The sequence below is a fragment of the Spinacia oleracea genome, chromosome 5, assembly GCF_020520425.1.
Source record: "Spinacia oleracea cultivar Varoflay chromosome 5, BTI_SOV_V1, whole genome shotgun sequence".
Lineage (NCBI taxonomy): Eukaryota > Viridiplantae > Streptophyta > Magnoliopsida > Caryophyllales > Amaranthaceae > Spinacia > Spinacia oleracea.
The window spans coordinates 50,144,517-50,164,377 of record NC_079491.1 but is presented as its reverse complement, the minus strand read 5'-3'; the positions used below and the strand labels follow the sequence as shown (position 1 = coordinate 50,164,377).

At 37.8% G+C, this 19,861-nt stretch overlaps 2 protein-coding genes across 4 annotated transcripts; both read right to left on the bottom strand.

Moving 5' to 3' along the window:
• Window positions 1–782: 782 nt before the first annotated feature.
• LOC110790197 (uncharacterized) lies at window positions 783–5,842 on the bottom strand. Its single transcript, XM_021994978.2, has 5 exons — window positions 5,436–5,842; window positions 5,219–5,305; window positions 1,966–2,115; window positions 1,658–1,855; window positions 783–1,262 (listed from the first exon to the last, which is right to left on the bottom strand). The coding sequence occupies exons 1-5, from the start codon at window positions 5,655–5,657 to the stop codon at window positions 1,128–1,130; spliced, it is 792 nt and encodes a 263-aa protein (XP_021850670.2). The 5' UTR covers window positions 5,658–5,842; the 3' UTR covers window positions 783–1,127.
• A 3,808-nt stretch (window positions 5,843–9,650) lies between these two features.
• On the bottom strand, window positions 9,651–11,104 carry LOC130461061 (uncharacterized). Of its 3 annotated transcripts, none has more exons than XM_056828958.1 (6): window positions 10,730–11,104; window positions 10,440–10,643; window positions 10,240–10,347; window positions 10,081–10,162; window positions 9,906–9,997; window positions 9,651–9,790 (listed from the first exon to the last, which is right to left on the bottom strand). In XM_056828958.1, the coding sequence occupies exons 1-6, from the start codon at window positions 11,008–11,010 to the stop codon at window positions 9,748–9,750; spliced, it is 810 nt and encodes a 269-aa protein (XP_056684936.1). In that variant the 5' UTR covers window positions 11,011–11,104; the 3' UTR covers window positions 9,651–9,747. The 3 variants fall into 3 exon arrangements, with proteins under 3 accessions (XP_056684936.1, XP_056684935.1, XP_056684937.1); XM_056828957.1 differs by having other exon boundaries at window positions 9,896–9,997; window positions 10,730–11,048; XM_056828959.1 differs by lacking the exon at window positions 10,240–10,347 and having other exon boundaries at window positions 9,896–9,997; window positions 10,730–11,049.
• Between the last annotated feature and the right edge of the window lie 8,757 nt (window positions 11,105–19,861).

Genomic DNA, 19,861 nt, shown 5'->3' with positions numbered 1-19,861 from the left:
CTAACGACGAGTCAAAGTAAGGGTAGTTTGGGTATTAATTAAGTCATTTGTGAGGGGGATTTGGTGAATATCTGAAATTCGAGGGGCATTTGGTGAATTATGCCAAAACTCATGGGTATTTCATGAAAAATCCGTTTCAATTAATTACCAAAAAAAAAAAAGAATGTTTTTTTAATAAAAAGCACCTAAATTGAATATTCATTAATAGGTTAATAACTACGATAAAGGATTATGCTTTATGATCATGTTCAAAAAGTCTCTCCCGCACTCTCTCATAGGCTTTGAGAAGATACTCGTTCTGTGCGAGATTACCCTTGCTTGGGCGAGATTTAGTACTGCCATGGAAGACGATTTAGAGGCGACAGAGGGAGAGGTCGATATTAGGGCTAATCTCTCGTTGGTGGCCGCCTCAATTTGTGAGACTATAATTTTGCGGCGATGGACATTAAACCAGGCATGGCCCTTTCGCAACATGCTATATTTAGAGAATTGAGAATGGCTTGTTCGTTGTTCAATTCTTCCATTGGAAAGATAAGGAGAGGATTGAATCAATGGCATGGTTTTTTTGACTCTAGAGAAGTTCATGGCGTTGCTTATGATGAAACCTTTTCTCTAGCTAAAATGCTTACGGATAATCCTTGCAATTGCCACATTCTATGACTATGAATTATGTCAAATGGATGTCAAAACTACCTTTTTGAATAGTATTCTAGAAAAGACTGTGTATATGTCGCAGCCGGAGAGTTTTTTCGATCCAAATAATGCAGGGAAAGTATACAAGCTTGAGAAATATAATACGTGTTTTAAAATCTCTCAACCCGTTGGGTTGACCCGAACCCGCAAATTATGGGTTTTGAACAATCATTTGTAAACCCGAATCCAAAAGTGACAGACCCGAATTAACCCGACCCCAAGAGTAATTTTTATAACTCTACCCGACCGACCCACTTGACAGGTCTATGGTCACGTAATGACCTTAGGATTTTCATATTCAAGCCTTTCCAAGCTGGATGAGAAAAATTGAAGGAAAAAATAAATCTATGACACAAAACTTGAAATTGAAAAAAGGGAACTTAATGTACAATACTACAATGCATATATCTGGTGCTTTTTCCAAATTGTCCACTTCACACAATGCCATCTTTTCTGAGTTGTACAAGCTGGACAGGGTTCGTTTGTCGCTCTCTGCGGAATTTACTGTAATCAGCTATCAAACTGCTGTTGACCTTGTCTTTCATGTTCTCAACAAGTCCCTTTAGCACCTATAAACAATAAGTTGGATTTTCTTAGTTAATAATTCATCTGTTAGAAGAAGTTACTCTATGATGATTGAACAATTCATTTCATCAGCTAAAGTATCTGTGTCGGATATTCCTTAATCTTCATGGCCCATCTAATGTTAACATTAAGTTGGCACAGAGGGAGCAATTTCCTACTAATATATACATGTATGACAAAGGAAAGTTTTCTTATCCATGTGTTTGTAGTTTTGTACTGTAACTTTAGAAACATGTTAGTATGTTACAGTTTCCTTGTATATCCAGGTTAAGTTGGATTACTCATATTCGAATTCAAGTCAAGTCAGACAATCCTATTCGAGTCTGAACTATACTTGTATAAAACAAAATTTAAGTTAAAATAAAATTTTGGGGCTAACCGATTCTGTGACACTTCGGCGAACATCGTCAGGGACCAAGGTGAGAACTGGTGGGAGAATAACACTAATTTTCATCTCCAACTGACCCTTCAATTTGCTTCTTACTCCTCGCTTATCTGAATATAAAGTTCCATTTACACCGAGACTAAAATGATTCGGCTCCAGCACATTATCTAGTCCTTGAAGCTCCCATCTAACCTGCATCAGATAATAACCGGTGATACTCCCTAAATTTGAAGTAAACACACTCAACACAACTAGAGAAACAAAACAAAACAAAATTGTGAAAGATCAAGTTTATGACGAACAATGTCAAGCTCAAGAACTTTAGAGATGGCACGTGGAATTCCTGATGGGTAATCTTCGGCATTTGTTTTACATCTCAACCTCATGTCTACAACCGGAGATACAGTAAGGAAGAAAAACTGTATGGGTAGCATATGTACTCTCCACTCTTCCTACAAGAAGCAACAAAAACACTGAAATCAGAAGAAATAAAACCTAAAGTATGATATAGAATGCACAAAACACAACAGAACAAATTTAGTACATTAGACCATAATCTCAGGTACAGTCCCAAAATCTACTCCCCAACACTATCTTGATTAAGGGATGGAATACTAAGAGCCATATGTAAGCTGTTGCTGTCGGAAAATAAAGGCATAGATTGAGCTAAGAACTAGTATTAACAAAAATTTATTTTCCGACCATGTCATATGAGACTCTATAAAATGGAGCCATGAAGGTCAAATTTTATCCAACAAAAATATCCTATTTGCATTTACTTCAGATTGACTCTGATATTCTATACTTGCTAAAGCTCATTTGTTTTAAAGAGATATCCATTTAGACAAGGTTATAGGGATGGCGTTAAGTGATAAAGCCAAGCTATTAGCACCATACTAGGTGCTATATACACAAAAGACTGCATAAGATGAACATTGTTCTCACTGGGAACCAAAACATGAGGCTTGAGCTAACAGATAAAACGGAACAACAATAATATCAGTATGTTAAGCTAAATAATGGCGTCAACTATATGAACCAAGATTCCATTTTCAATGGTTGTCAACAATATCTTCTCCATCCATTCCCTCCTATCAAACAAAAAAAAACATTAGCCCCCTTTTTTTGCTGCCACCTCTAGATCATGGACACCTTTAATAAGTCCTATCCACCTTTTGTAATGCAAAAGGATTAAAATCTATCGAAGGTTCCCTTGGTGTCTTAAATGATTGATTTGATTCCCTTGTCCACTTTCCTTGGATTTAGGATGCCGAGAACCTGTTCTGTCGAATCAGTTCAGAATTTCAGATCTTATAGCTTCCCAGTATTCCTGCTAAGAGACCAAAAGCTGCAAGCTATATGCTGCTTGTATGACCTAAATGCTTTTCTTTTTGCATTGCTTCCAGGCACCATCTGTTCCCTCACCTCTTGAAAGGATTTACTACGGATGCAAAGCTTCAAAGTTCTCCCCGAAGTTTCCTTTGTTCTCAACCCTTGTTCCTCGCGTACTTGCCTGTGGTCCTTAGTCCTCTTTATGTACCTGCGCAGCTACGCTGTCTGGCTTTTCATGTCTTCACTTTCCATAGGATTATTAGGATCTTGTTCGGGATAACTGCTATCCTTCTTCCAAATACTAGTTCATTCCAGGGAATGATAATGAATTCAGCTGTTCAGTGTCTTCCATTTTGTTCTCTGCCATAACATAATTTATGAAGTTTATATCAATCTCTGAATTGGAATATTTCTTGGGCCTGATTCACTTATATTCCTAGGTTGGAAGCCTTCTCATAAAAATCTTGCAGTCCCTGAATAAGTGCTCCTCGGTTTCCACGGCATGTCCACATAATATACAATTTTCTTCACATTGGATGTTTATTTCCCCAAGGTTCAATCTGATAGGCCTTTCCTACTGATCATCTTCCAACAGAAATATTTTCATTTTGGGAGAGTTTTATTTTTCAAAACTTTGTCCAGAAGACATTTTCCTTAGTTTCTCTTCCTTCTGACATTAGGCTCCCCAGTATCCTGATCCTGATTTGACAGAGTATTCAACAGACTTATCTAGATTCCACAATAATTCATCCTCCTCCTCAGAACTCGGGATGTAAATATTTTCAATTCTTTTCCTCTTACAGTCATCAAATCAGTTTTCAAGCAAATGTTCCTGTCCTGATTCCAATGCTAAGCTACCAAAATTGGTTTATTCAGACAATGTTTTCACTATTCTTGAATTCAATCTTCTCCCTTAGGACCCATCTATCTTCAACAATTTATGTAGATTTTTCATTCCGGATCCTATTGACAATACCCTCTCGCATTCTTTCCACGGTATTCATAATGCTCATGCCTGCCCCTCCCAACAACTATGGCTTTGTAGTTGCAGTGCTAGGAGGGTTCTTCACAAGTCTCCATGCATTTCTGAAACAAAGAGCTTGATTCATCACTCCCATGTCCCTGAGTCCAAGCCCTCCATCATAATCATGCCTTTCAAGCAAGTCCCTTTTCCTTGAGTATATTGGTCTTCTTTCATGCAGATCCCCACGATAATCTAATCGTCTCTGAGCTAATCGTCTATATCACTATTTTAGGGAAGAGATAGATGGTCATTATGTGCGATGCATAAGTGATTAAAGTACTATTTATCAGGAGCATCTTCCCAGCCTGAGATAATGAGGTGAAATTCCAGGATTGGTTTTGACTTGAGTCTTTTCCTCAGTATCTTGGATAACCTTTGTGGACTTTTTTATTTACTAAACAACAGAAAAGACTTGTGGTAATTTATCATTTCCCTAGAAGTCTTGTTTTCTTTTTGGTAAGTAAGATGAAGTTATTAGCATTCAGCACAAAACAAACATACTAACAGTAACAGAGTTGGGGGGAACAAAGCGTCTAGGAAGGACTCTTCCATCCCCAAGCCTCAAAAACAACCACAAGACCCTCTAACACAAAACAAACCCATTACAAGAAACTAAACCGTTCCTGGCCTGTCATATTATCTTCTTCATAAAAAAACAATAGATGCTGAGTAGCTCTTATTTAAGGTTCTGAAATTGTAAACTTGTGCCTTAAACGAGTACCTAATGCACAATGTCACAAGGAAATTTGAAAAGTCTAATACATTCTTGTAGTTCCTTTGACACTATATAGCAGCATTGTCTTGAAAAAATAATATGCAATTGATTTCAAGGTGAAGATGTTAAAGAGCACCAACACAATATACAACTAAATCCATTACTAAGACATATCCTCCATAATGAACTATAACACGATGTCCACACGTACCTAGGCAATATCCACGGCTGTCAAGGCAAATATAAAAATTGCATTACTATTAGTCAATATTGATTCCAATTCCCACACATATAGACTCTAACTAATTCCACGTCTAAGATCATGGATTATAGGTGTTCAAGCTAACTAAATAATCAATGATCCTGGACCAAAATCCAAATAATAATCATATTACGAACTACATATATATATATATATATATATATATATATATATATATATATTAACCCCAAAAAATGAATGGGACAAATTTCATAACATTACCTCATTAATCTGTTGGCTTCTTCTTTTGTCTGGAAATATTGCTCTAAATACTCTGGGTTTATCCTCTAAATACAGATCAAATGAAGCCTGTACACATATTAAAAAAACACATAATTCATACTCCAGTTTATCTCAGAGTCAATCTCGTCTGCATCACTACCCATGTGTCTCTCTCTTAATTTACAAAACTTTGTTCCATATTATAAAGAAAGTTTACCCCAGGTGTTTCGTAGAAGGGAATATCAGTAGAAATCCGGGAAGAATAGGTACAAGGGCGTTGATTCACCGCCTGACACTTGATTCTGATTGGCTTCTGTGACTTGAATTTCCTCACAGCATGGGACAGTAGACAAGCTCCAATTCCTTGTTTTTTCATAATTTGAACGCCACTATGATTCATAGCAATCAGATGATTAACTTTTACTGCAATTTCAATCATTATTGATTTCGCTGTTAAATTTGGGGTTAACTATTTTGTGCGAAAAGGGTGGAGGCCGGAGAGCATGAATTTTTTTTTGGGGATGATAAGTGGAAGATGAATGTAATCATAATGTTAATGCTGATTGGACCACGTTGCAGTCACGTGGATTAACTTAATGTTTCACTTGTGCAAAAATATCCCAGCTCAAAATCCCATCGGAATTTTGGCCATCCCATTCAGTCGACAGGTTTCTGATATCATAAGCTCTTAAATATGATGTCAGTGGGCGGCACATCCAGTATTTGTCCTAAGTAGGCAGGGATGAAGGGAGACTTGGCTGGACATTTGGCGGGTGATGGAGCGGGGATGGGTATGCAATTATACCCGATATGGGTGATGCAACGCGTGTGGATTTTGTGTTGGACACGCCCCATCTCCGCCCACCCCGCTTGATACACGTCAACCCTACTCGAGTATCATTTTCTACGTGAATAGAAAAATTTAAGGAAGATAAAAAGTTGAACAACTTTTTAATGCGTTTGGATTTGTTTGTAGTATGTGATAATATGAATTAAGGCAAGATTTTTAAGTTTGTTTGTTTTAATTTTTTTGTAATGGAAGTTACTTTTTCCCGTAATGTTTGCTAAATAAGAAAAACTAGGTAGGGGTTGGCGTAGATATGGGGCGGGGATGAGACGGGGGTGGATACCCAGGCAGGTGGTGAGGCGGGGTTGGATTTTAGTTTTTACCCATTGAGACAGGGATGGGGATGAACTTTGTACCCGCCATGGGTGATGGGGATGAAAGTTTTAGGTGGGGTGGGGATGGAGGGACCTACATCCGCATACGCCCTACCCCATTGGTATCCCTATCTTAAAAGCTCCCTTCGTTTTTATGAGCACGAAGGTGACTACATCTACCCACTGTATCACCTACCCAACTAACACTAGTGGAAAAAATACCTGTTGAGGGGGGCTTTTTGGGTTTATTGAGGCGAACAAGGCCCGCTGCGACAGACGTAGCTTCAACAGCTCAGTGATCTGTTGAGGCGGGCTTTGTTCGCCTCAACAGGTGATCTGTTGTGGGGGGCTTTCAAAAGCCCGCCTCAACAACCTCTACAGAAACGCGAAAAATAAGGACCTGTTGAGGGGGGCATTTAAGAAGCCCGCCTCAACAGCCTCCTCTGTTGAGGCTCACTTCTTAAATGCCCCCCTCAACAGGTCCTTATTTTTGCGCCAATACCTGTACATTGGCGCCATAAATTCATATGTTGTTGAGGCGTACATTAAAAGCCCCCTTCAACAACATTAATTTTTTTTTCCAAATTCTTTTAAAATATAAAATAGGCGGCAATAACCACAACTAGATATATACTCCATTGAGTATTGAAACCTGTACCCAATCAACACCAAAATAGCAAAGGTATGAATCTGCTTATCTTTGATAAATAAATCATTACATTAACTTCATTTATATTAACCCAACAAAGCAAAGCGTATATATAGTACGTATGTTTACAATTTTTAAACACCTAGCTAGTCTAACAAATTACAACTAATATTAACAACTAAAGACAAAAGGCTAGAGAGCTAATCTAACAAATGTCTCTAATCCAGCCACTTAGGTCCCTTTAGATCATGCATTACAAACCTTAAGTAAGGTCGTGTTGACTTTCTTCCAATCGACTCGATCCCTAGCCTGCAAGTTGCATGGAAGGAAAATATATATGAGTACCAAAGTTTACACTCACGATATTGTCTTTACATTCCATTGAAGCATAAAATTAAAAGATATAGTTGCAGACTATAGAGATAATTAAGTACGTTGTTGACCTATAACGACCCAATGAGCCTTAAATGTGCATACGTAGATTAGAATGAGTTTAAGAAAGTTAAAACTATGTATATTAGTCATGTAATAAGAATCAAATGAGTCCTTAGGTTCTTTAGTTCAAAGTTGGGAGCGGAAATGTCATTTTAGCTCTAAACATGACCTATAACGACCTAATGAGCCTTAAATGTGCATAAATAGATTCGAATGAGTTTTAGAAAGTTAAAACTATGTATATTAGTCATGTAATAAGAATCAAATGAGTCCTTAGGTTCTTTAGTTCAAAGTTGGGAGCGGAAATGTCATTTTAGCTCTAAACATGACCTATAACGACCTAATGAGCCTTAAATGTGCATAAATAGATTCGAATGAGTTTTAGAAAGTTAAAACTATGCATATTAATCATGTAATAAGAATCAAATGAGTCCTTAGGTTCTTTAGTTCAAAGTTGGGAGCGGAAATGTCATTTTAGCTCAAAACATGACCTATAACGACCTAATGAGCCTTAAATGTGCATAAATAGATTCGAATGAGTTTTAGAAAGTTAAAACTATGTATATTAGACATGTAATAAGAATCAAATGAGTCCTTAGGTTCTTTAGTTCAAAGTTGGGAGCGAAAATGTCATTTTAGCTCTAAACATGACCTATAACGACCTAATGAGCCTTAAATGTGCATAAATAGATTCGAATGAGTTTTAGAAAGTTAAAACTATGTATATTAGACATGTAATAAGAATCAAATGAGTCCTTAGGTTCTTTAGTTCAAAGTTGGGAGCGAAAATGTAATTTTAGCTCTAAACATGACCTATAACGACCTAATGAGCCTTAAATGTGCATAAATAGATTCGAATGAGTTTTAGAAAGTTAAAACTATGTATATTAGACATGTAATAAGAATCAAATGAGTCCTTAGGTTCTTTAGTTCAAAGTTGGGAGCGGAAATGTCATTTTAGCTCTAAACATGACCTATAACGACCTAATGAGCCTTAAATGTGCATAAATAGATTCGAATGAGTTTTAGAAAGTTAAAACTATGCATATTAGTCATGTAATAAGAATGAAATGAGTCCTTAGGTTCTTTAGTTCAAAGTTGGGAGCGGAAATGTCATTTTAGCTCTAAACATGACCTATAACGACCTAATGAGCCTTAAATGTGCATAAATAGATTCGAATGAGTTTTAGAAAGTTAAAACTATGCATATTAATCATGTAATAAGAATCAAATGAGTCCTTAGGTTCTTTAGTTCAAAGTTGGGAGCGGAAATGTCATTTTAGCTCTAAACATGACCTATAACGACCTAATGAGCCTTAAATGTGCATAAATAGATTCGAATGAGTTTTAGAAAGTTAAAACTATGTATATTAGTCATGTAATAAGAATCAAATGAGTCCTTAGGTTCTTTAGTTCAAAGTTGGGAGCGGAAATGTCATTTTAGCTCTAAACATGACCTATAACGACCTAATGAGCCTTAAATGTGCATAAATAGATTCGAATGAGTTTTAGAAAGTTAAAACTATGTATATTAGACATGTAATAAGAATCAAATGAGTCCTTAGGTTCTTTAGTTCAAAGTTGGGAGCGGAAATGTCATTTTAGCTCTAAACATGACCTATAACGACCTAATGAGCCTTAAATGTGCATAAATAGATTCGAATGAGTTTTAGAAAGTTAAAACTATGTATATTAGACATGTAATAAGAATCAAATGAGTCCTTAGGTTCTTTAGTTCAAAGTTGGGAGCGGAAATGTCATTTTAGCTCTAAACATGACCTATAACGACCTAATGAGCCTTAAATGTGCATAAATAGATTCGAATGAGTTTTAGAAAGTTAAAACTATGTATATTAGTCATGTAATAAGAATCAAATGAGTCCTTAGGTTCTTTAGTTCAAAGTTGGGAGCGGAAATGTCATTTTAGCTCTAAACGTACATGACCTATAACGACCTAATGAGCCTTAAATGTGCATAAATAGATTCGAATGAGTAGAAACAATAACATACAGAGCAGCAACAGAAGCAAACAGAGGAGAAACACATAGATGGAAGTGAAATTCTAAAGACCACCAGATCAGAATTCACATGCAGCAGCAGCAAGACCAGCATATTAGTATTCAAAGCAATAAATTAGCAAATCCAGCAGACTTGTAATTATGAAAAAATTAAAGAACTTTACCAAATCCATGAAGATATAAACGCTTCCATCTTTGTGTCTAAACAACCTAAGTAAATAAATACTCGGTTGTAAAAAACTTAGCCCATTGCTCACGAACCACATCTATTTCCTCATCGGTATAAGGCGCATTTCTTGGAGTGTAAGCCTGAAATAAGTAACATGATAAGTAATGCTACTTGTAAATTAAGAATTCTACTACGTAAAAGTACTAGTATTAGTAGTTCAACTAACATATGGTAAAAGAACGAACATTGTCTAACCGCTCATCAGTGTTATGGTGTAACGTGACTATTTCATGCATGAACTTCATAACGTAATAGCCACACTCGCGGGCGCCGACTTGTTGAGCACACTGATTTGGAGATAAATCATAAATTATATATCCAAGTAGTTACCCAAAAACAAAAGTAAAGCTAATTAGTAAGCATGATATACCTTTACATGGAAGCCTTTCAACCCCTGCATAGTCGCTCTATTCGGACAAATCCCATCATTAAACTTGTACACTTGGTATGCCCTGGAAGTTGAGTAAAACTTCATGAATCTGATTCGGCACGAAAAGAAATAACTTAAAAAGAATTGAAAGTAACTTACAAACACAAGATTCCCCATGCACTATTTTCTCGGTTGGAACCTATCGCAGAGTCGAAAATATACGCACAACCTCTACGTAGGTCTAACACGTACAAAATCCAATGATTTCTGCATTATATATAAATGTTATTGCAACCTTATGCATGAAAATAACAATAACATAGCTATTTACCAAATATCGATCAATCTCTAACACTTACTCTTGATGGTATGGGATCAAAAACCACTTGGTAATGTTAGGATCACCCTTCTTCTCCTTTTCAATTTCAGCATTGAAAACTACTTTCAAATACATTGATGCAGCCTGAGGGTTGGCCTTGATTCTAGAGCTTGACATTGCCTCGGGACAAACAAACCCAATCTGAGAGTTGTCAAATGCAAAGGTGTGTTCGTGGAATAAACACCTACAAAGTAAATGTATAATGCAAAAATTTCAAAAACTATTATAGTTGACAAAACCAAAAACAAAAATATCGATGGAAAAGTTTACATCATATAGACTTGGATCACTGAAATGTTGAGGCACGCCCCTCTAAGGAACTCTTCAACGTCAACCTCATTTACATAAGTTTGTCGATCTTCGTCATAATGCCAAACCGAAGCGGGCAATGGGATTGAAGTATTTTTATATACATCACCGGGCGCCGTATTGATGATAAACTTCAAATAATTGCATGATGGGCCAAGACCTTGAATTGTGTCGTCTGCCAAATTTTGCTTCTTACTTTTGGCGGCTGATTCTTCAGTTTTACGATCACAACTACCTACCATCTCTTTGGATTTCTTAGAGTTCTTCGACTTCGATTTCGACTCCAACTTATTTGAGCATGAATTTTCCTGTAACAATAATGTTAAGCTAGCATGAAAAGTTCAGTTTTGATTTCAGTGTTGAAGCACAGGGGAGTGGGAAGCATATGGTTTACCTTGGCCGTTAACTTCAGTGTTGTCTTCTCTTTGGACCCTAAATCAAGTGTTTCCTTCTCTTTGACAATTAATTCTGTTGTCTTATCTTTGACAACTAATTCTGTTGTCTTCTCTTTGACAATTAATTCGTTTTTCTTCTCTTTGGAGCTACCAACCACCTCTTCAAAAATCTGACTCCTGGACTTCTTTGTTGGGCGTGGAGTAGAGTACTCCTAAACAGAGGTAGAAACCAAAGGAGTTCAAGGCTCTGAATCTAATTCTAAACAGATGTGCGATTATGTTCCCGCATCAACGCTCTTTCCTTCAACTTAGGATTACAATGTTGCAATTCAAGCAGATGCTTTTCTAAATAAGGATGAACCTCTGTAAGATGCTGCAACACACAAAGATGTGCCTTCTTCTTCCTCTCCGATGGAGGAGATATCACATTTTTACCAATTACTCCCTCCCCTTCGAGCCTACCAACATGTCGAGATTTTGGAAGTCCTGTTGGTTCAAGGCTTGACAAAAACTCAGCTAGATATCCAGAAATCTCTTCTTTAAGGACTCCCCGAATGATACTACCCTCTGGATTAGCCGGATTCCTTGCTTTGTCCTTTAAAGTCTTAAAAAATCTCTCAAAAGGATACATCCATCTTAAGAACACCGGACCACATAACTTGACTTCGCGAACTAAATGGACAATCAAATGCACCATTATATCAAAGAAAGAAGGCGGAAAATACATTTCAAATCGACATAGAGTTTCAACAACATCATTGTGCAAAGCATCCAAAGTCTCCGGATCAATCACCTTAGCACATATGGAATTGAAAAACAAACAAAGTTTTGTTATAACATGTCTCACGTGTTTCGGCAATATCCCACGAAGTGCAATTGGCAAAAATACATTAATCAGTGCATGACAATCATGAGACTTCATACCAATCAACCTAAGGTCCGAGAGAGACACTAGGCGCTTAACATTCGACGAATATCCCGAGGGAACCTTAATGCCATGTAAGCACTCACAAAACTTCTTCTTCTCCTTTCTCGACATTGTGTAACACGCTGGAGGCAGAAAGGTCTTTGTACCATCCTTTTTTTTAACAGGCCACAAATCTGGTCGAATATTCTTCTTTTTCATATCTTTCCGCACATTCTCATTGTCCTTGGTCTTTCCTGGTATGTTTAGCAAAGTCCCGATGATAGCATCGCACACATTTTTCTCAATGTGCATTACATCGAGACAATGCCTAACCGACAAATCTTTCCAGTAGGGAAGATCCCATAATGGAGACACTTTCTTCCATAAAACACCCTTTTTAGACTTGGACTTGAAGCACTTACCGTATTTGGTTTCAACATTTTTGATACGTTCATAAACTTGTGATCCTGTCAAAGGTGTACGAGCTACTCCTTCCTCGGTGAACCCATTGAATTCCTTCTTCTTCTTACGATAAGGATGATATCGAATAAGGTGCTTCCTGAAATCTGGGTAGATATTTTTCTTGAAATGATCCAACCGTGTGGGCTTCATGTCCTCTTCACATATAGGGCATGCTTGTTCTCCTTTGGTTTTGTACCCAGACAAGTTTCCATAGGCCGGAAAATCATTTATGGTACAGAAAACCATTGCCCGCAATGTAAAGTTTGAGTTGGTGTGAGCATCGAACATTGGAACACCTTCATTCCACAACAATTTCAAATCATCTATGAGTGGAGCGAGATACACATCTATATCATGTCCTGGCTGCTTAGGCCCTGAGATGAGGAGTGACAACATGATATACTTGCGTTTCATACACAACCATGGCGGAAGATTGTAAATTGCAAGAAGAACCGGCCAAGTGCTATGCTGACTACTCAGAGAGCCGTATGGATTCATCCCATCTGTACATAGAGCAAGTCTCAGATTTCTAACCTCCTTGCCAAATTCAGGATACTTCTTATCAATAGTTCTCCATTGAGGAGAATCAGCCGGATGTCTAAGGAATTCATCTTTCTTCCTCCCTTCCGCATGCCACCTCAGATACTTAGCATTCTTCTTTACGGAGAACAAGCGCTCAAACCTAGGTATGATCGGAAGATACCACAATACCTTGGCGGGCGGTCCCCTCTTAGCTGAATTGGCCCCTTTACGCTTGTAGCGCGACATAGAACACGTTGGACACTTATCCAAATTTTCATACTCTTTTCTGTAAAGAATACAATCATTTGGGCAAGCATCTATCTTGACGGCCTCTAAGCCTAAGGGATTCGTCAATTTGTTGGCATAATAGGCAGAGGTGGGAATGTCATTGCCATCGGGAAACCAAAGACCTAGTCGTTTCAATAATTTCGTGAAACTTTCTTCGGTCCAACCACTCTCCGCTTTCAAGTTGGAAAGTGATGCCACACATTCTAACAATTTGAATTTTGTACACCCAGGGTACAAAGGCGTCTCAGCAGCCTTTAATACCTGCTCGAGTATGTGAGGTCGTCCATTCAAGTGATCTTTCACCGCATCCATCATTTCATTTATTTCATTATCTTCTTGCTCATCATCATCCATCTCATTATTCTCAGAAATATCAGAATCACTCTCATCACTCTCTGCCAGAACATCAAATTCATTCACACTAGAACTTGGACGATCAAGTATTTTCTCACCATGCCAAAACCAGACATGGTAATCTTGCTTAAACCCACGACGAAATAAATGATCCTCAATTTCATCAATATCACCTAACCGCCTTACATTGTTACAATCACGGCAAGGACAATAGATCTTTGCGGCTTTCGTATTCCGTTGGTGTGCTAAAGCACATCTAAGGAACTCCTCAACCCCACTCAAGTATTCCACCGTAGTATGGTCACCGTACATCCAACGACGACTCATTTCTAATAACACAAGGTTTTACACAGAATTAGATAAATCAAGCCACAAATTCTTAATTTTGACACAAGAACTATACATCAGAAAAATGGTAAGACCTCATCTCAATTTTAAAACCAAACAAAACAGGAATATGTGTCAACATTAACATTTATTAGCTTCACATAAGATTTCACAGGAATAAACTAAAATCGATTTAAGTATAAACTAGCTTGGCATAAGATCTTTGTTCTCTAATGATGCAATCTTATCCAAAGATAAAATATCAGTAAAAACCATCCTCCAGTACTCAATCAATAGATCCCAGCGATGCTCATGTTTAGGTTTTAAATTAGTTACGAAACCCGCATTCAGTGTAAATAAACCCATTTGCACATTAGGTTAGCGGAATTGGGAGACTACACTTTGAAACACTAACAGGGTAGCAGAAAAAAGGCAACGTATTCACTTGGATTGGGTTCTGTTCGGGTTAATTCGGTTTACTTCATATTCATTCAGCTAAAATCAGATCAATCTAGCGATATCCTCAAACTCTGACTACCTTTTTTCAAGTACAATACAGGTCCAATAAGAAATCTTGAAGTAAATAATCCAGTGAAGGCCAGGTTTATTACCACCAAGTCATATACAAGTAACCTCGTAGATGTCATTTTAGCATAATATCAAGGCAATCTGGCAGACAGTCAGTCAGCTCTAAGTATCAGAGAATAGTGATAAACAAAAGAAAGGTGCTACCTCATAAACAAAAGAAAGTATCAGAGAACCTCATAACCTACCTCTACAACGGGTGCTATAGCATTTGAGCCACTATTTCCTCCCTTCCCAACATCAAGTTGAATTGAGATGTTGGCCTGAGACAAATCCACCCCAAATTCAGTCGCTCCTGGGTACTTAAGTCTCTTTAGTAGTCTGTCCAATGCCAAAAGCCAGACATTAAATCAAATGGCATTTCACCAAAAGCCATGTAATCCAAAACAGAAAACTAACCTAGCACGAGAAATTCAAACAAAAATGAAATTCAAGCAGGAATTCAAACAAAAAACAGATGAGCCAATGAGCAAAGATAATGGCCAATGTGCCATGTAATCTGTGCCTCAAATAATACTCAGCCAACTCAAGCCTATAAAGTGCACGAAGGACAACAAAAATCAACCTAACTAGAATTCAAAAAACAAAAACTATCATTTTTCTTTATTTGAAGCTACGTGAGGAAGTTTAAGGATAATTGAAGTCTGTTTAAGACTTGCTATAAATGCTCTAGCATCACCTGGGAAGTTGTTACCTTCTGTTTAATAAATTGGATTTTTGAGCAATTTTGCCCTAGCTTTTTTTAGTACTGTATCATGTCCTTGGATATCTTAATTAATAATAAAGGATATGAAGAGGGAAGGCTCTCCCCCTTACCCATCCACAAACAGGAATTCAAACAGGAATTCAAACAACAAACAGGGGCAATTAGGTCGATGAACAAGGGAAATCAAACAAAAATGAAATGAAGTGGAAAATGCACGAGAAAAAAGAGGATTATTACCCAAATAATTGCAAATAAAAACTAACCTAGCTTCACAAATCGATTGTGTGAAACAGATGGAGTCGCGCGAAGGTAGGAAAGACGACGGTGGGGAAACTCTCCTTCAGATGGTGGTGGTGGAGCCGCGCGGTGAGGAAGGTGGTGGTGGTGGTTATGGTGGTGGTGGAGTCGCGCGGTGAGGATAGGTATGCGTTGGAAGAGCTAGATGTGAAGTACGACGACGAGATGTGAAGAGAAGAGAAGCTTATCTGTTTGGCGGTGGTTTTATTTTTTTTAAAATTTAATGTAGCCTATTGAGGCGGGCAATTAAAAGCCCCCTTCAACAGAGAGACCCTATTGAGGCGGGCAATTAAAAGCCCCCTTCAACAGCTTCTCTCTATTGAGGCGGGCAAGGAAAGCCCCCTTCAACAGCTTCTGTAGAAGCGAACAGCAAAAAAGCCCGCCTCAATAGAATAGTAAAATATTTGACCCGCGTTGACTAAGTAGCTATTGAGGCGCGCTTATGTATGCCCCCCTCAACAAGGGGGCTACAACAGGGGTTTTTTCCACTAGTGTAAGATAGATGTAGTTAATGGCCTTTTTGCTAGATGTTGTTCCTAAGTTTTGGTTGATGACACACACATATTGCAAACTTCCTGATTGTGGTTGCTAAATGACTTTGAACAGGCATATGCCCAAGTTTCTATTAGGATAGGAACTTGAATAAACTGGTGAAGTTCCTGAGGTACACTTGGAACAGTCAATGGAGTTTCAGAGCTGGAAGTTGTATCTGTTCCAGTTTGAAGTCACAAAAGGAGCAACACAGTTACATATCAAGAGTTCCGAATATCCACAAGAACTATTACAGACTCATAGCCAAGAGTTCCTGTGTTAGCTAGAGAGGAACTCATCAATGTTCCTTGGCTGGAACGTCTGAAGCTTCTGAGTTGCAAGTTCCAGACAAAGGGAAGACATGAAGTCTAGGTAGTCCACTGTACTTAGAATTTTATGTAAATATTAATTATGCTAATGGTATATAGAGTACTCAAGGAACTTATGATTTAATTAGGCCATTTATTTTATTGGAAGCGATTTTTATGGAAAACATTTTCATAAATAAAAACAAGTTTTGCATATTTAATATAAAATAGATTTACGTTTTATTTTATTTAAACAAAACTTATTTTCCTAAAAATTCTCCTAAGTTTTTGTAGATAAATAAAATCTGTTTTAAAGAAATATTTTAGGGTTTGATTGAGTCAAATCACTAACTGCTTTATGGCTGAACGTGGGAAGTGGTCTTCCCCTTGTTCCTCAAGTCAAGGGACGTGGAGACCAAAGTGCTGGCAGTTAGCAGTTGAGGTTTTGAAGGGAACTAACCCTAAGGATAAACACTATAAAAGGGAAATCGTTTTTGGTTTAAAGTACACAAACATTCTGAGAGTTCTTGCTTTCCTAAAAACGTTTTGTCTAAGATTTTCTAAAACAGTTTGTGTCCTAGTTAATTCAAAGTTCCTAAGTTCCTTATATCCACACAAAAGCATTATTAATATCTAGAGTTATCCAAACACGAATTATATTTTGTATTAGTAAGGATAGAGTTATCCTGTTTAGACTTAGAGTTTAAGTCTGAGAGAGAGAAGTTAAGGAGTTGTAATCGAAGTAGATTACTGTGAGGAACACGAGTTTGAGAGGAACTTGTGTTGGAGAGATTATTGTAATCGAGGCATTACCATAATAAAAGAATTCTCTTCTTGATTAGTATCAAGAAGTTTTCACAATTGTTGTTATTGTCTTCTCTATTCTCAGTTTCTTGATTGTTTCTTAAGTTCCGCAAGAAACTTTATCAAAGTTCTAATTACAATTCACCCCCCCCCTCTTGTGCGTGTTCCTACTGGAATAACAGTTGGTATCAGAGCCAGTACTCACCAAAACACAGGAAACCCTGTTTGAGTCAAGTTCCTGAAAGTATGAACTCACAAGAGAAACTGGAAGAAGGTTACTCGACACAAAGGCCACCTATGTTCAATGGCAAGTTCTACTCATACTGGAAGAATAGAATGGAGATATTCATCAAAGCTGAAAATTACCAAGTTTGGCGTGTAATTGAAGTTGGAGACTTCGAGGTAACAAAGACCAATGCTGAAAACGAGGTAGTTCCTAAACCAATGTCTGAATTTTCTAAAGAAGACTTTGATAAATATGAGATGAATGCCATGGCTGTCAAAATCTTGCATTGCGGGCTTGGACCTCATGAACACAACAGAGTCATGGGGTGCAAGAACGCAAAACAGATTTGGGAACTACTTCAAGTAACCCACGAAGGAACTAATGAAGTTAAGCGTTCCAAAATTGACCTTTTGATGTCTAAATATGAAAGATTTGAGATGCTTCCAAAAGAAACTATTCAAGAAATGTTCACTAGATTTACTAACATAACCAATGAATTAGTTTCTCTTGGTAGAATCATTCCCACAGATGAACAGGTAAGAAAAATACTAAGAAGCATGCCACAAGATGATCGCTGGAGAACAAAGGTCACTGCACTGTTTGAGACCAAGGACTTCACCAAGTTCAACATTGAACAACTTGCTGGTTCCTTGATGACACACGAACTGCATCTTGGAGCTGCTGTTCCCGAGAGCTCAAGAAGTCGAGGACTTGCTCTAAAGGCTGAGGAACTCGATGAATCTGAACCAGATGAAGAAGAGGCTGCCATGCTGGTCAGAAGAATGAGAAAGCTCTATAGGAACTTCAAACCAGGAAACCAGAAAGGAAGGAACTTTGCCAAGAAAATCACTAGTTCCAAAACTGAGCAAGGTTGCTTCAAATGTGGAGAAACTGATCATCAAATTCGTGAATGCCCTCTGTGGGAGAACGACAAGACCAGAGGAAAAGGGAAGGAACAGGTCAAAGATCGCTTTAACAAGTCTACCTTCAACAGACCAAACTTCAAAAAGGCCATGATAGCTGCATGGGGCGAAGCAACAGACTCAGAAGACGATGAGGAACAACCAAATGAAGAAACTGCAAATCTCTGCCTTATGGCTAGAACAAAAGGAACTGATCAAGTTCCATCAGAAGAAGTAAGTTCCTCCACTCTTCAGTGTCTCTCAAAGTCAAAACTAATTGAACTGTTGCTAGAAACTCTAGATGATTACAAAAAGCTAAGTATATTAAAAGCACAAAGTGATAGAGCCTTGGAACTCAGTAAAGACCACATAAATTATCTGAACAATATTAGATCTGATGTCCAAGGCAGGTTCTTTGAATTACTAGATAGAAATACCTCTATTAATGAGTCATTCGAAAAAATTAGAAATGAAAACATCCTTCTACAAGTTCAACTCAGTCAATATAAGATGTTTAATTTAAGTTTAGATCCTACAAAATCCTTGGAAATCAACATGGGAATTTTTAACATCGACTTAGAAAATTTAAACAAAGATCTGATCACCACAAAGGAACAAAAAGAGAAACTGGAAAGGGAACTATCCATGGCCAGGGCACAGAGACAACCACCTAAAGTTCCTCCCAAATGGATTGAGAATGCTCAATCTAAGAGAACAGAAGGATTGGGCTTTAACCATAAAAATAGTCATAAGAAGAAGTATGTGGATCTTCCTAGTGTAAAAGTCTGCTTCTCATGTGGAAGTGGAAGTCACATAAGTACTGAGTGTTCCAAGATGAAGGAACAGGATCAAAGAAACATAAATTATGTAAAGCAAAAATGGGTTAAGAAGTCTGAAGTTATAGTTGAAAAGGAACTCGAGGAAACCCGAGTTCCTGTAACTAACCTTTGATCTCTTTACAGATTCTAGTGAAGGGGAACAGCTCGTGGTATCTCGACAGCGGGTGTTCCAAACACATGACAGGAGACAAATCTAAATTCCTCTCACTAGAAGCCTACAATGGAGGAACTGTGACCTTTGGAGACAACATGAAAGGAGAAATTATTGGAATTGGAAAAGTTGGAAGGTCGAGTTCCTACGCCATTGAAAATGTATTTTTAGTCGAGGGTTTGATGCACAGTCTACTAAGCATCTCTCAATTCTGTGACAAAGGAAACTCTGTAAGTTTTACTTCTGAAAACTGTCAAATCATAAACAATAACACTGGGAAGGTTATTTTGGAAGGAACTCGTAAAGGGAACACATATTCTGTGGATCTCAATACAGTTCCCAGGAACAATCTAACCTGCCTCAGTGCCCTTGAAGAAAATTCCCTACTATGGCACAGGAGGTTTGGACATGCTAGTTTCTCGCTGCTTGACAAACTAAGATCAAAGGAACTGGTTCGAGGACTCCCCTCAATCAAGTTCCTAACTGATA